This window comes from Dunckerocampus dactyliophorus, chromosome 2 (assembly GCF_027744805.1).
Source record: "Dunckerocampus dactyliophorus isolate RoL2022-P2 chromosome 2, RoL_Ddac_1.1, whole genome shotgun sequence".
In the NCBI taxonomy this organism is placed as follows: Eukaryota; Metazoa; Chordata; class Actinopteri; order Syngnathiformes; family Syngnathidae; genus Dunckerocampus; species Dunckerocampus dactyliophorus.
In genome coordinates, this window is record NC_072820.1 from 13,119,965 (window position 1) to 13,133,381 (window position 13,417).

The 13,417-nt window shown below is 40.1% G+C and overlaps 1 protein-coding gene across 1 annotated transcript; it reads left to right on the plus strand.

The window, feature by feature from the left end:
• The first annotated feature begins 4,711 nt into the window (after positions 1-4,711).
• Positions 4,712-13,147, plus strand: LOC129177713 (spindlin-1-like). The gene is made up of 5 exons (XM_054769113.1): positions 4,712-4,836; positions 5,649-5,690; positions 6,414-6,673; positions 8,336-8,569; positions 11,997-13,147. The coding sequence occupies exons 2-5, from the start codon at positions 5,671-5,673 to the stop codon at positions 12,200-12,202; spliced, it is 720 nt and encodes a 239-aa protein (XP_054625088.1). The 5' UTR covers positions 4,712-4,836; positions 5,649-5,670; the 3' UTR covers positions 12,203-13,147.
• The last annotated feature ends 270 nt before the right edge of the window (positions 13,148-13,417 follow it).

Sequence of the window (13,417 nt, forward strand, 5' to 3'; positions counted from 1 at the left end):
GTCACCAGAGAGGTGAACATATTCACTTGTACTTGTAGACAAAACAAGGATAAAGAGAAAGAGGTCAAGAGAGAGAGAGAGAGAGAGGTCACAAATACTGAATCAACCCCATGCCCCAGCAATTTGAATAATTGGAAAAAAAAATGCAGCACAATACCGACTAAAAATAACCCAGCGTGACATGAAACAGAAACAGTGAAGCCATCTGTAAGGAATTTGTATAGAAATCCACTCAAGAAAATGAAGACACACAAACGTCTGATTAGTAATGTCATCATTATCAATAGTCGAGGAAATGAGTGACATTGAGGACTAATTTCCTTTCTCCTGCCTGCTTTCTTGCCGGCTGATGTGACCACTATTCTTCACTGGGAATAGACACACACACAATGCATGACCCAGTGCAATGCAGCTCATTGTCTTTCTCTGCGCTAATTCACCACCTCACCATGCAGAAGAGTCTGCATTATCTCGGATGGCAGAATCGCCAGGGCCTCTCCCGTCTCCTTTGCTCTGATATCCCACTACAGTCTATTTCCGTCCAGCAGAGTGCATCTGACGTCTCTCTCTGCACTCAACACACAGGCAGGTCAGTCAGTAATGGGTATTCAACTGAAGATCCCACCACAAACCAACAGAATGTGATTAATAATTTTTTTTTCTTTTTAATTTCACCCGATTATGTTTCCCACCTCAATCAATGAGGATGTGATGAGTTTCCAAATAGTCTGTCCTCCTTTTCCCCCAACTGAGAGTCATTACAATAATGAAATGTTATTTATGTGTACAAAAGCAATTAAGTAATGAGACTTGAATGATTATTGCGGGTTTGGGGTGGTGATGGAGTGTGAAAAGGTCATCAGGGATAAGGAGTGAAGGGAGTAGAGGCGAGAAGGGAGGAGAGAGGGGATTATTTACAAAATTCATCTCTGAAATTGCTGAGTCACCGGAAGGGTAAAGCTGCAAACCAGCTCTCTTTCTGCTTCCTTCTGTCTCTTCCTGCCTCATCCAAAGGCCCCACACTAAGACACACACATCACACCACGTCCTCAGCCCACCCCGCCATCAGCACTGAACGCACACAGGCATGCAACCAGCAATAGAATATGTGCAGGATGAGGCTTCTGTGGCGTTTGTATCGGCATTGTTTCCATCTCACAGACTCAACACTATGAGGGGAAGGGGATGGCCCACCACCCCAAAAAAGAGGCCGTTGCAGAAACCTAAAGAAACTCATTTTGCGACGCAACTTGCTGAAAAACGATCCCTCTGAAAACTGCTGTTTTCTGCCATTTTTGGGTCCTGCTGGGATCCCCAATGATAGGCAGTGAAGTCTTCCTGACCCCTCCGGACTGGAAAAGTGCTGTGGAAGCACCCTGAAAAATATTACATTTGATGCAGTGGAACAATCAACCCCTCTGACCTCTCGGATTTACTGTGGAAGCAACCTGGAAAGAGCTTTTTGCAACAAAATTTTGATATCTGACGAACTTTGCAGAAAATCAACCCCTGTGCTGCTTTCTTCCATATTGGGGTCCTCCGCTCACAAGCAGTGATGTCTTCCTGATCCCCCGAACTGCAACAGTACCGTGGAAGCCCCCTGATTACTTGACCATACATATTATTACATTTCATACAGTAACTGGCCAAAAATCAACCCCTTGGAAAATAATCAATTTTCAGCCATTTTTAGGTACTACCAGGGCCCTGTCATTTTTGGGTGCAGCTAGGAACCCCAATTAGGATGAGGATGCCCACACTGGAATGGTGCCACGGAGGGAATATTTTGCGACAGGCCAATGTAATTTGCGGAAAATCTCCCTGGTGGAAAAGTGCAGTTTTCTGCCATTTTTTTTATTTGACTCCCCAGGAAAGGTGCCTTTTAAAGCCATTTTACGGTCCTGCCAGGACCCTCAATGAAAGGAGAGGAGGTTTACCTGACCTCCCACACCAGAAAGAAATGAATTGGAGGCAATCTGGAAAAAATGTGATTTTGAAAAAGTGCTGTTTTCTCTCTTTATTTGGTCCAATGAGTACCCCTGAAGGACAGGGAAGTTTCCCCAACCTCCCAAATTAGAAAGGTACCATGGAAGCAATCTTAAAAAAAACTGACCCTTTGGAAAAGTGACCATTTTATGGTCCTGCCGGGACACCCAATGAAGACTACAGAGATTTCCCTGACGTCCTGGACTAGAATGGGGCGGTGGAAGCAACCTAAAAACAATATATGATTTTGTGACAGGGAATTTGCTGAAAATCAACCTCTTTTAAAAGTGCCGTTTTCTTAGCATTTTTGGGTCTTGCCAGGATACCCAATAAGAGACAATGAAGTTTCCCGGACTTTCTTGCTAAAAATAAAAGCAGCTGTTGCAGCAACCTAAAAACAATGTGACTTTGTGACAAATCAAACCCTCAGATTAGTGCTGTGTTTTGCTATTTTTGGGTTCCTGCTAGGACCCCCAAGAGGGGCAGGGAGGTTTTGCCCCACCTCTCAAACTGGAATGATGCTATAGAACCAACCTAAAAAAAATGACATTTTTGCTGCAATTTGCTGCAATTTGATGCCTCTTAAAAGTGACACTTTCTGACATTTTTAAAATGTAGTGTAAAATGTAAATGTAGTGTCTCGGGGCGCTTTACACTGAGCCCATTATTCATTTACTCCACAGTCTCACAATGGTGGTGTTAAGCTAGTTTAGCCACCACAGCTGTCCTCGCTGCCCTGCAAAGACCGAGGGGAAATATACACACAAAATAACCCTTAACAGGGCAAGTAACCATATTTGGTTACCTGAATTATACAGTAACCAAAGCTGCTAATCAACGAACAGCACCAGTTTTGCATTGACAGAGCAGCGCCCCCTGCTGTCTGAACAGCCCTGACAGGACAATTAAAAGACTACAACAGGATAAAAGCTATCTGCTGTAACGCATATACAACTTAAGGTCTTCATTAAAGTCATTTATATCCCTAAATGGAAGGTGACAACCAGTGTTTAAAAAAACATTAGGCCCCCTCAACATCCGGTACAATGTATATTATAATACGCAGAACATAAATAGAGTGTGATTGGTTTCCAGACATGCGTGTTTCATCCATGACATGTCATCCCTCTAAAGGTATCATACTTCCATTCACATTGGACCTGTGGTTAATAATAGAAATACCCAATCAATGGATGCACACATGTCGACACACAAACACACCCTAACCTTGGGTTGACTTTACAACTCTGCGGCGGAATTTCTCTGTTAGATAAGATGCGTGGGAATGGACCATATATGTCACGGATGTTGTCCAGTGACACAAGGAAGTAGACGAAGATTGTTGGGCTGTGTTTGAGTTGCTGGATCACTCCTGTAGAGGAAAGAAGAAAAACACATTTTAGGTCTTTTTGTGTTGCTGTGACAACAAGGACAAGAAGAGGCAACCTTGGACAGCTTTGTGTCGATACAACACTCACATCCTCACAAAGGCTATCAGCTTTGCAGTCAAACAACATGCACTCACACCTCACAGTAATTCCATCTGTAGTCAGCTGATATGAGAAATATGTGTTTAAAATGTTGCAATCCAGAGGCACACTGTCATTTTTAGATAGCGGTAATGAGAGGGACAATTTTTACCCTCTTTAAGAGTTCAAGCAATGTAAGGAGGGTACTGAGTGCATTTATATGTCACCAATAACACATTTCTGGATGATGAGTGATTTTGTTTCTTTCATTTTCCAAATGCAGCACAAAATATTGATTGAAGGCCGCATGGTGGACTCATGGTTAGCATGGCAGCCTCACAGTCTTGAGATCTGGGTCCGAATCTCCATTCTCTGTGTGGAGTTTGCATGTTCACCCCGTGCTTGCATGGGTTTTCCCCGGATACTCCAGCCCCATGTCACAAAAACATGCACATTTGACTCTATAGGCATGAATATGAGTGTGAACGGTTGTGAACGGTTGTTTGTCTATATGTGATTGACTGGCAACCAGTACGGGGTGTGCCCCATATCTCACCCGACATCAGCTGGGATAGGCTCTGTCTCTTAGCCTAATGAGGACAAGTGGTATAGAAAACAGATGGTTGGAATTTAACTTAAATAATTGTGTTAATTCTGATAGCTTTTTTATTACAACTGACCTGTGGTGAATATGTACATGCTAAGTTTGCATAATATTTTAAGCACTCTCGATATAATGACCTTAAGCTGTTAAATTAGCCCCCAAAGCTCTTCTATGAGGCATCATCCACTCTCCTCACCAGCCAATTCATCATGTCAAGTTTTGTCAATGCAGGAGATGTTGTGTTCAGTGTGACATCTAGTGTTGGAATTGTGCACTTCAACCAAAACCGACTGGGCTCTATGAAGGCAAAATTGTTGACATTGACATTAGGTCACTAAGCAGACATTTATCTAAATACGTTCATGCAGCGATATGACATACAGTTGAAATACTGTTTTTTCCCCTTTCTTTAGTGAATATCATAGTAAGCAAACCGATAAATTCAGACACAATGGGCTTATTTAACAATCTTTCTTTTCTCATCATGTATTCAGTATATTAATATTCAGTTGTAAACGGGAGTATCTATTCTAATATTTTCAGCAAGAATGTGTATTATAATGTATTAACGGCGAAAATAATTATCCGTTTCCTGAGAACAGTGACGCTTCTAAACCGGAAACACTACGTCAAACAAGATTCAAGTCCCAGAATGCACTGAGTCTTTGTGTGTGCATTTTGGGATTTGTTGTCCTTAAAGCCTTTTCCTGTAGTTAGCCTGCATTAGGTGGTGGAATCGTCCCTTCAAAGAAAAACACACGTGAATGTATTGATCAGGTAGGGCAAATACGTTATTTTATATCCAATTACCGAATAAACTCGTCGAAGTCGTTGAAGATATTCAATAATTTTTCACGATACGTCCTTATTGTACCCTTTTAAGATTGTAGCTACAGTCAGGGTACAAAATCAGCGCTTACACGGCGAAGCGTTTCCTTTTGTTTAGTTAGCTTACTAGTGGAGATGTTGGCGCGACATTCCACAAAACGTGTCTCCGTTGATAAAACAACAGACTTCATTTTAAATGACATTTGTTCTTGACAGCCAACAATTTTCCACTTATTTCTTTGACACGTCAACATTGAGGAGGCTAACGTTAGCCGTGGGGAAGTTGTACATTTATTTGCGAGACAGATTTAAATGTAAACAAACACGTAACCTATGCTATTTAGCTTGTGGCTAACATAGATAGCATTAGCTTGTAGCAGTTAATGTTTACATCCGGTAATGTGGGGGACTGTTACACGCTAATTTGCATGTGAATGGTTGACTGAGTGTGTGTGTTACATAATTCTTTTAGAGTTTGCGTCAAATCCCATCAAAAATGAATGTCCACATACAGCGTTAACATTTATTTAAGTATGCAAATGTGTAAACATGCAGGTAATGTTCATATGTCTGTTCAAATGTGTATTGTATTGATACCTACAACTTTAGCATATGTTATATTCAAATGTGGAATAAAAAGCACATATTTGTAACAGTAGAAGCCTAACATTGTTTACATAGGTTACATAAGGTTAGTTGAGCGGTCTGTCAGCAGCTTGTGTCGCTCTCACTACCTCATGCCTTTTTTTTTCCCCTCACAGGATTGTGAGACTTTATGGAAACATGTCAAAGAAACGGGGAAGGTAATGTCACTGAGCAGGTTTTTAATTTTTCCCAACACTGTTTGATTTGTCAACAAACCTGTCTTCAAATCTAACTGAAGATGCCAAATTCATGACCATTATTGACTACGAGAATATATGTTGTGTCTCAAATCGAGTACTTTTAGAGTACACTTCAATACATTATATGAAGAGTAATATGTATTTTGTTCCCTGACTGCATGCCTTTTGACTGTGTAGTGCTGTCCAAATCAGTTTCGGCCATTGCGTACTTCCTGGACGACCGGAATATTTACCCGTTTCCACTTCTACTCTCCTTTTTTAATGCTGAATTACAACCACTTGACTGAGCGTTATTGCCAACATTGGCATATCAACTATCTGCCAGCTTTTTCTCTTCACTTTGCAATTTTACAATTATCAAAAACAAATTAGTTTGGTAAACCACCCCCCTTCCACTATGTTGCCAAGATGGTGAGTATTGAGGGTGGAAGTGTCCAGCACTGTGCAGTCACCATTTTGATTGCAACATCTGGGTTCTGACAGTGCACTGCATTTTGCCGTATTTGTCAGTGTGAGCACCCTTATGCCCTTAAAAGACTCAGTGTAAGTACAGAAGTGCACAAATTGAGACACAGCCATATTGTTGTAGTGCTTAACTTTTTGTGCGAATTCTTACTAAATTGATGTGAGACTATCACTGCAGATATCCTCAGTCTAAATGCAAAAACTAACATTTGACAGGAAGCGTAGCAGCGAAGAGTTGAGTGAGAGCTCGGCATCCACCCTGTGTCCCGACCCGGACAACCTGCTGGGCCGGAGAATTCAGCACAACTGGAGGGAGAAGGGGAACGTGACCAAGTGGAAAGGCACGGTCCTGGAGCGGCTGACTGTCAACAGCTCCCTTTACATGGTAAAATACGACGGCTTTGATTGTGTCTACGGCATCGAGCTGTTCAAGGATGGCCGAGTGTCCAACCTGCAGCTATTGGCCGAGAAAGTCGGTAAGTTTTGGGGCGCACATATTTTTGTCTTTCTGCTTTTGTTGGACTTTGGCTGCTGATAGCAGGTAATGTTGTTTTGATTGTATGAACAGGATTCCACAAAAAACGGTTTTCCATATAACTAAGAAAGACCTCATAAAAAGTTGGCGCAATTCCGGATAAAATGTATAATCCTTAGCATTTTTTTCACTGTTAAAGGAATTTAATTTCACTTTTTGACATTCTGTGTCGTGATAGAACATTTTCTCCCTGCTGCAAAATAAAATAGAGAAGTACTTGGAGAGCAAACACCTCCACCAAGCACCATAGTTCCCCCCCACATTGTGATTCACACCAAAGTAATAATCCTACATTTTTTTGGATCAGTCTGATATTTTGTAGAACCTGTTGGAAACTGTTGGAAGTAACATTAAAAGTGCATAATGAGAAATAAGTTCTATAGTCATCCCTGGCTACATCGCGGTTCGACTATCGCTCTATTGTGTTTTTCAAAAATTAATTAATAAGTGATCTCTGGTTCATGGTTGACTATGGCCTTATTATTAGTCAAAAAATATTAAAAGACAATTTTATATGTAGTATTCTGGTCACTACTAGGCGTCAGTAATACTGCATTGATGGGACATTACCTGCCTTAAGTCAGCCATGGATGAACAGTCCGACATCAAAAAGTTCTCCTCCCATTCTGTGTGGCAGTGGTACGTTTTGGCCTTCTTAATTTGTCCTTCTACCCCGCTCAGTTTTAAACCTATTTTTAAGTTTAGAGTAAATAAATTGGACGCCAACTGGTTAGCTCGATAGATTGCTACAGTACTGTTAAAGCACCGACTGTCTCATGTGTCACTTCAAAGGTCCCGTAGCCTGCGCAAGCAGTACAAACAAAGCAAGCAGTGTTGTCGGAGTGTACGTTTATGTAAGGCAGATTAACGTTAGACTGGCTGGCCTGTATATCAGTCAGGTGACAAACATCATAGTGTGGCTGGATACTAGGCTGATGTCTACCTTTTTTCTTTTTGCCATGCAATTGACCCACATTATGTTCAAGATACTACAACAACAAGGAACCTTCCCATAACGATGACTTATTATGTCTTGTTATTGCTTATCATGTCTACTATATTAGGTGATATGACAATAAAGGTGACTATAAGGGTGTGATTTCATGTCTACAGGTCTCTACTAATTTTAAAAACTGTTTTTAGAAGCTCATAAACATGTTTTTCATGCTCTAACTATGGAAATGTTCCATTTATTAATACTGTATTGAATCCTACTTTGCCGAAATTCACCTATCACAGTCCGGGCTGGAACTAATTAACCACCATGAATGAGGGATGTCTGTATTGCTCATAATGTTATGCTAATATGCTATGTTATAGCACATACAGTAGAAGTAGGTGACTTGTGACCAGTTAATGTTTAATGACCACAGTTAATGTTGCAGTAAGAGTACGACAGAGATCCTCATTCATAACAGAGCACACGCTGCAGATTGCGCAAACTGCTGCTTGACTCACTGTGGTGGGACAAACAAACACTTTCCATGTTAAGGTGCTAGCCGAGTGTTGAATAAAGCTCTCAGTTGTGATAGCGCTTTGTCAGCATGCGCTGGATCTGAACAGTTCCCAGAACTCATTAAGTTGTCATGTCCGTCCTTTGCAGTGAATAATAAGATCAAGGTGCCTCCTGGGGCGGAAGAGCTGGTTGGCCGGGCGGTGGAACATCTGTTTGAAAAGGAGGACGGCGAGAAAAATGAATGGCGAGGCATGGTGCTATCCCGAGCCCCCATCATGACTCACTGGTATTACATTACCTACGAGAAGGACCCCGTGCTCTACATGTACCAGCTGTGGGACGATTACAAGGACGGCGATCTGCGTGTTCTTCCCGAGTCAGGTAATGTAACCTAAGTTTATTGTCTGTGTGTGCATAAGCATTACCATAGTATTGTCGCAAAATAAAATTGGGCCTATTATATACTATTTGTGCAGAATCTTAAAAAAATCTTGATGGGAAGATGTGCATATTTTACGACACAATCTCAAAATTTGAATGCTTTTGTGGTCGCAGGCTGTGACTCAAATGGAATACTTCTGTCAGTGCACTTCAATAGTCTGTGCAATGTGTACTTAGCTCCCGTGTGCATGCATTTTCACAGTGTAGTGCTGTCCCAAATCGATTACTGTCATTGCGTACTTAGAAGGGGAATACGACCAACGTGCATGTGCACCTCAAACACAACCATCCTGTCCAGTTTTCCCAACTGGGGGAAAAAAACTGCCGCTCAAGGCGCAGCACAGCCTTTGCAATTTTGTTTACAGACTTGATACTCCATTTTATTTATTGTTTTTATTGTTGTGTGTGGTTTTTATTACAGTGCTTTTTTTCTCAACAGAGACAGTCTATTTTTTTTTTGGTTATGATTTTTATTTAAGTGCAATTCTTTGCCAAAAGAGACAGTCCATTTTATTTTCATTGGATTTTTTTGTATTTTTTTTGTTTTTTTATGTATGATGTTATCTATTTTCTTTAAAAGCTATTGACATTCCAATTGCAATGTTAAATACTCTCGAGAAATTAAAGTTTATTGCTTTTGATATGGTGTACTCGCATTATTATGCCATATATTATCATTACGTTAATGAAAAAAACGTCTGAAAATAATGCTGACAATAATATCGCTTATTGACAGTAATTTGTAGGACAGTTATCTTCCAGCAAAATTTGTTATTGTGACAGGCCTAATCACTGCAGGGTTTCCCCTGGGATTTTCTCGAGCTGTAGTGGTGGGCTGCATGGGACTGCCGTCGCTGTGTCTGGGTGGTGGCGCTACTGCGTCTGCAATTTTTTTTTTTTATTACGACAAATAATTTTTATGACTTACTTATTAAATAACTTATTTAACGTTTTTCAACAACCAGCAGAACATGAAACCAGAACATTGCAAAACTGTTAATTTAATTTAGTTACTGAAAGCACTTAAACTGAGAGTCTAAAATTTCGAGCCTCCTTTTGTTACCTGACCTGTTTAGACCAATAGTACTATGTGACTACTACAAAATATGTACTGTTTTACAAAATGTGATGCCTGTTTTAGAGTAATATGAATGCATGGGAAATTAATTGTTCAGTAACATATTTTGTAGTTCAAAATAATAATTAACCTAATTAGATAAACAATTTTAAATAATTTTGCTATAGAAATGTGTCCTGTATAAACAGTATAAATTCATGTTTGAGTAGAACACTTAGAAAAATAGTAAGCGTTGAAACAAATATTCTTTGGTGAACTACTCAACATCAGGTGGTGAGCTACTGCTAGTAAACGAGCTACCTGTGGGAGACCCCTGTGATAGCGTCACTATCTTAAAGCTGGACATATACTGTACGTGTCACACAACTTAGACACACAACTAGTGTTTTGAAGACAACCCACAAGTATTATAATGATAAGAGAGCAAGATTGCTAAGTAACACTTTAAAAAAGCAAGTTAGCGTGTATGAATGTGACAGCCACTTGTAGCTAAAACGAGAGGAAAAAACAAGGTAGCGAGCTTCTGCCAGAGCGGCAGTGAGAGCTGCCAGACAGTGGAGTGAGATTGAAAGAGAGCAATCACACACGTTGGCATCGATAGGCTTATCCTGTGAAAAGCTGTCGTCAATTGGCTACACATTCTACCAACTATTTTTCATTCTCTCGATAATACGAAACCAAAACGAAACAAAACGAAACAAAGTCAGCACAAGACCGGTAGCATACTTTTTATCTGCTCATACATGCGCAAGTACAACAGGGCAAACAGGTAATTCCCGTGCATGTTTATCAAAATAAAGCACAGTGAAACATTTTTTATATTTTAGACTGTTTCAAACTAATTGCGGTTCATGTGTGTGTGTAAATAATAAGCTCTGCTGCTGATGGGATGTCATACAACTTCATGTCAAAAAATCCCAACTATTCTTTTAATGTATACAGATTATTAACAGATTATTTTTATTTCCTGTGAGGAACAATTGTTTGCACAAACAAATCAGGCATCAAACATTACATTATGGTACTGTACACTATGTATCCAGCAATGTGAATCCATTGAATCCAATCCAGAAGACAGCGGACATTTCGGCCACCTACAGGACACCCATATTCACTCTACACCAGGGGTCTCAAACTCAATTTCGCTGGGGGCCAGTGGAGGTAGAGTCTGGGTGAGGCTGGGCCACATCAAGTATTGAGAGTAGGGCTGGGAATGTCAGGGAACCTCATGATACGATACAATCCACAATACATCCATGTGATAACACCACTGTTAGTTCAGTGTTGGTGTTTACTTGCCCCTGTAAGAGTGGAAGTAACACGAGCTTGCCCGGCTGTTGCGGCTGTAGTTACACTACTCTTGGATGTCCAGTCGTGGGCCGCAAGATACGATTTGGTGGACCACAAATGGCCCGCGGGCCGCGAGTTTGAGACCCCTGCTCTACACCCTAGGTTCCCCAAAGTGGGGTATGCGTACCCCTATGGGTATGCCAATTGTAATGGGGGTACGTGAATAAAAATTCAAAACAATTAGCGCCTAACTCTCTCAATTACGAGTGTGCCTGAACGCCTCACGGCGCAGTAGAGCAGGAAGGAGACAGCACACATTGTAGTTGTTCATTGGTCTGTGTGCCTCATATGAACAAATAAGTAAGTTTGATAGTTATTTTGTGCATTAATAGTGTTTAATCTCAAAGATTGAATTTATGTTGGTGTTCCAGTCCCCGCACGGTGCAGCGGTGAAAACATGTCACTTTGAGTGAGGCTTTATTTTTGGTTGTATGTATTTTTGTACTTCAGATACTGCTTTATCTTGGTTGTTAAAAACTTTCCCTTTCAATTTGGTAACAAATTACTATGCAGATTTAAATCTATCAAAATCTAACCATGCAAAATACACTTTCTGACCCAGAATTACTTTAAAATTAATTAGATGATTACTTATCTATTTATTAGTGCTCATGTGAAATGTTATCCAAAATGTGACCATGCAAAATACACATTTTTGACCCGAAATTACTATAAAATTAATACAAATTAATTGTGTTCAATATTTCAAGTTAATTAATATCAAAAGATGTGTGTTTTTTAAGTGTGCAGGAGTAGGAGGTACATGGCTTCAGGTTAAATGTCTGAAGGGGTACGCCACTGTAAAAAATTTGGGAACCACTGCTCTACTCAATGCTCTTGTTTATTTATTAACTATCTTCATGCTGCAGTTTTAATGGAAGCACCTGTTCATGTTCCAATACTCTTATTTCTCGTCTTTCTGTGTGTGTCACCGTGCAGAGAACAAACACCTGCTCCCAGCAGACAGGAAGCCAGGGGAGGAGCCGGAGAGCCTTGTGGGTAAACAGGTGGAGTATGTCACAGATAACGGCCTAAAAAGGACGGGCCTGGTCATCTACCAAGTCCCGGCCAAACCCACGGTGTACTACATCAAATACGACGACGACGTCCACATTCACGTGTATGACCTGGTTAAAACCACCTAGTACGGACTGTCCCGTTCACCCAGCCAGTCGTTACCGGTTGAAGTGTTACGGAGTTTTTCTTGACCCGCGATGGAAGAAAATGTGCAGAAGATGATTATCTTTCATTTCCAGGCCTCCAGAGGTTTTTATTTACATTCTCACATTACATGCATTTTCAATGTGAAGTGGTTTGACTCTGAGGTCATCTTCAATGTAAATAAAACTGTTGTATAGCCCAGCAGGTGAAATCTCACATACAGTATACTGCGCAAAATTCAGCTACTTTTTGTAAAGACATTTGGCAACCTAAGAGAATTGGCTTTCTTACACATCCATGTTTGGTAATTGTACTTGATTTCACTTATTCTTGTGATTGATTTCATATGAAATACTTGGCTGTCCTGTTTGTGCTTGATGACGTCTTACTTGGTAAGCCTCAGTTTGTTGAATACAACAGTAACATCCATTTGAGTAATGGGCTGATTTTACCATCACAGTGAACTCAAGATTTCAGTTATGGAGTCGTATGGACATTGATTATGTCCCAGATTTATTCAGAAAAAAATAAGTGTATGATATTTCTGTTTTATTGTGTAAACTGCAAGTTTTCTACTCTCAGTAATATATCAGATATACTAATGTTTATGTCCAATTGCTTCAGCAGTGTTTATGTTCTATGCTATTTATGTTAAATTGGCTACCAACAGCGTTTCTTTTTTTGCATTTGATGCCATCATTAATGACGGAAACGAAATAGTGTGATTATGGCCTCAAAATATTGCTAATTGTGTAATATGTTCTGTTCTGTACATATAAATTGAATCATTTTTATGAACCTAATCACAATGTTTTGAATGTGTGTTCTTTTTGATAGTAAACCAACAGTAATATGAAATATGCTAATTATAGTTGCTGCTGCAGTAGTTTCCCATAGGACTGCAGTCTATCAGTGGCACTGGGGCAGCTAATTTGCATAAGCGGCCATGTCCAAACGAATTTGGATATTTTAAAAACACATTTTTTATGCGTTTGGCCTGTTCATGTAGGTTTTTGTCCTTAAAACCTGAGCTTGTGGGAAAACTCCAACCAGAGTGGACATTTTCAAAACATCCGGCTCAGTGCTTTTGATTTGTGTTGTAAAAAATGTGCGACATCATCTAATATTTAATGTTCATGACACCAAAAAGAAGTTAGAAAAACGATAACAAAATGAAACTCCTCACGTAATAAAACATT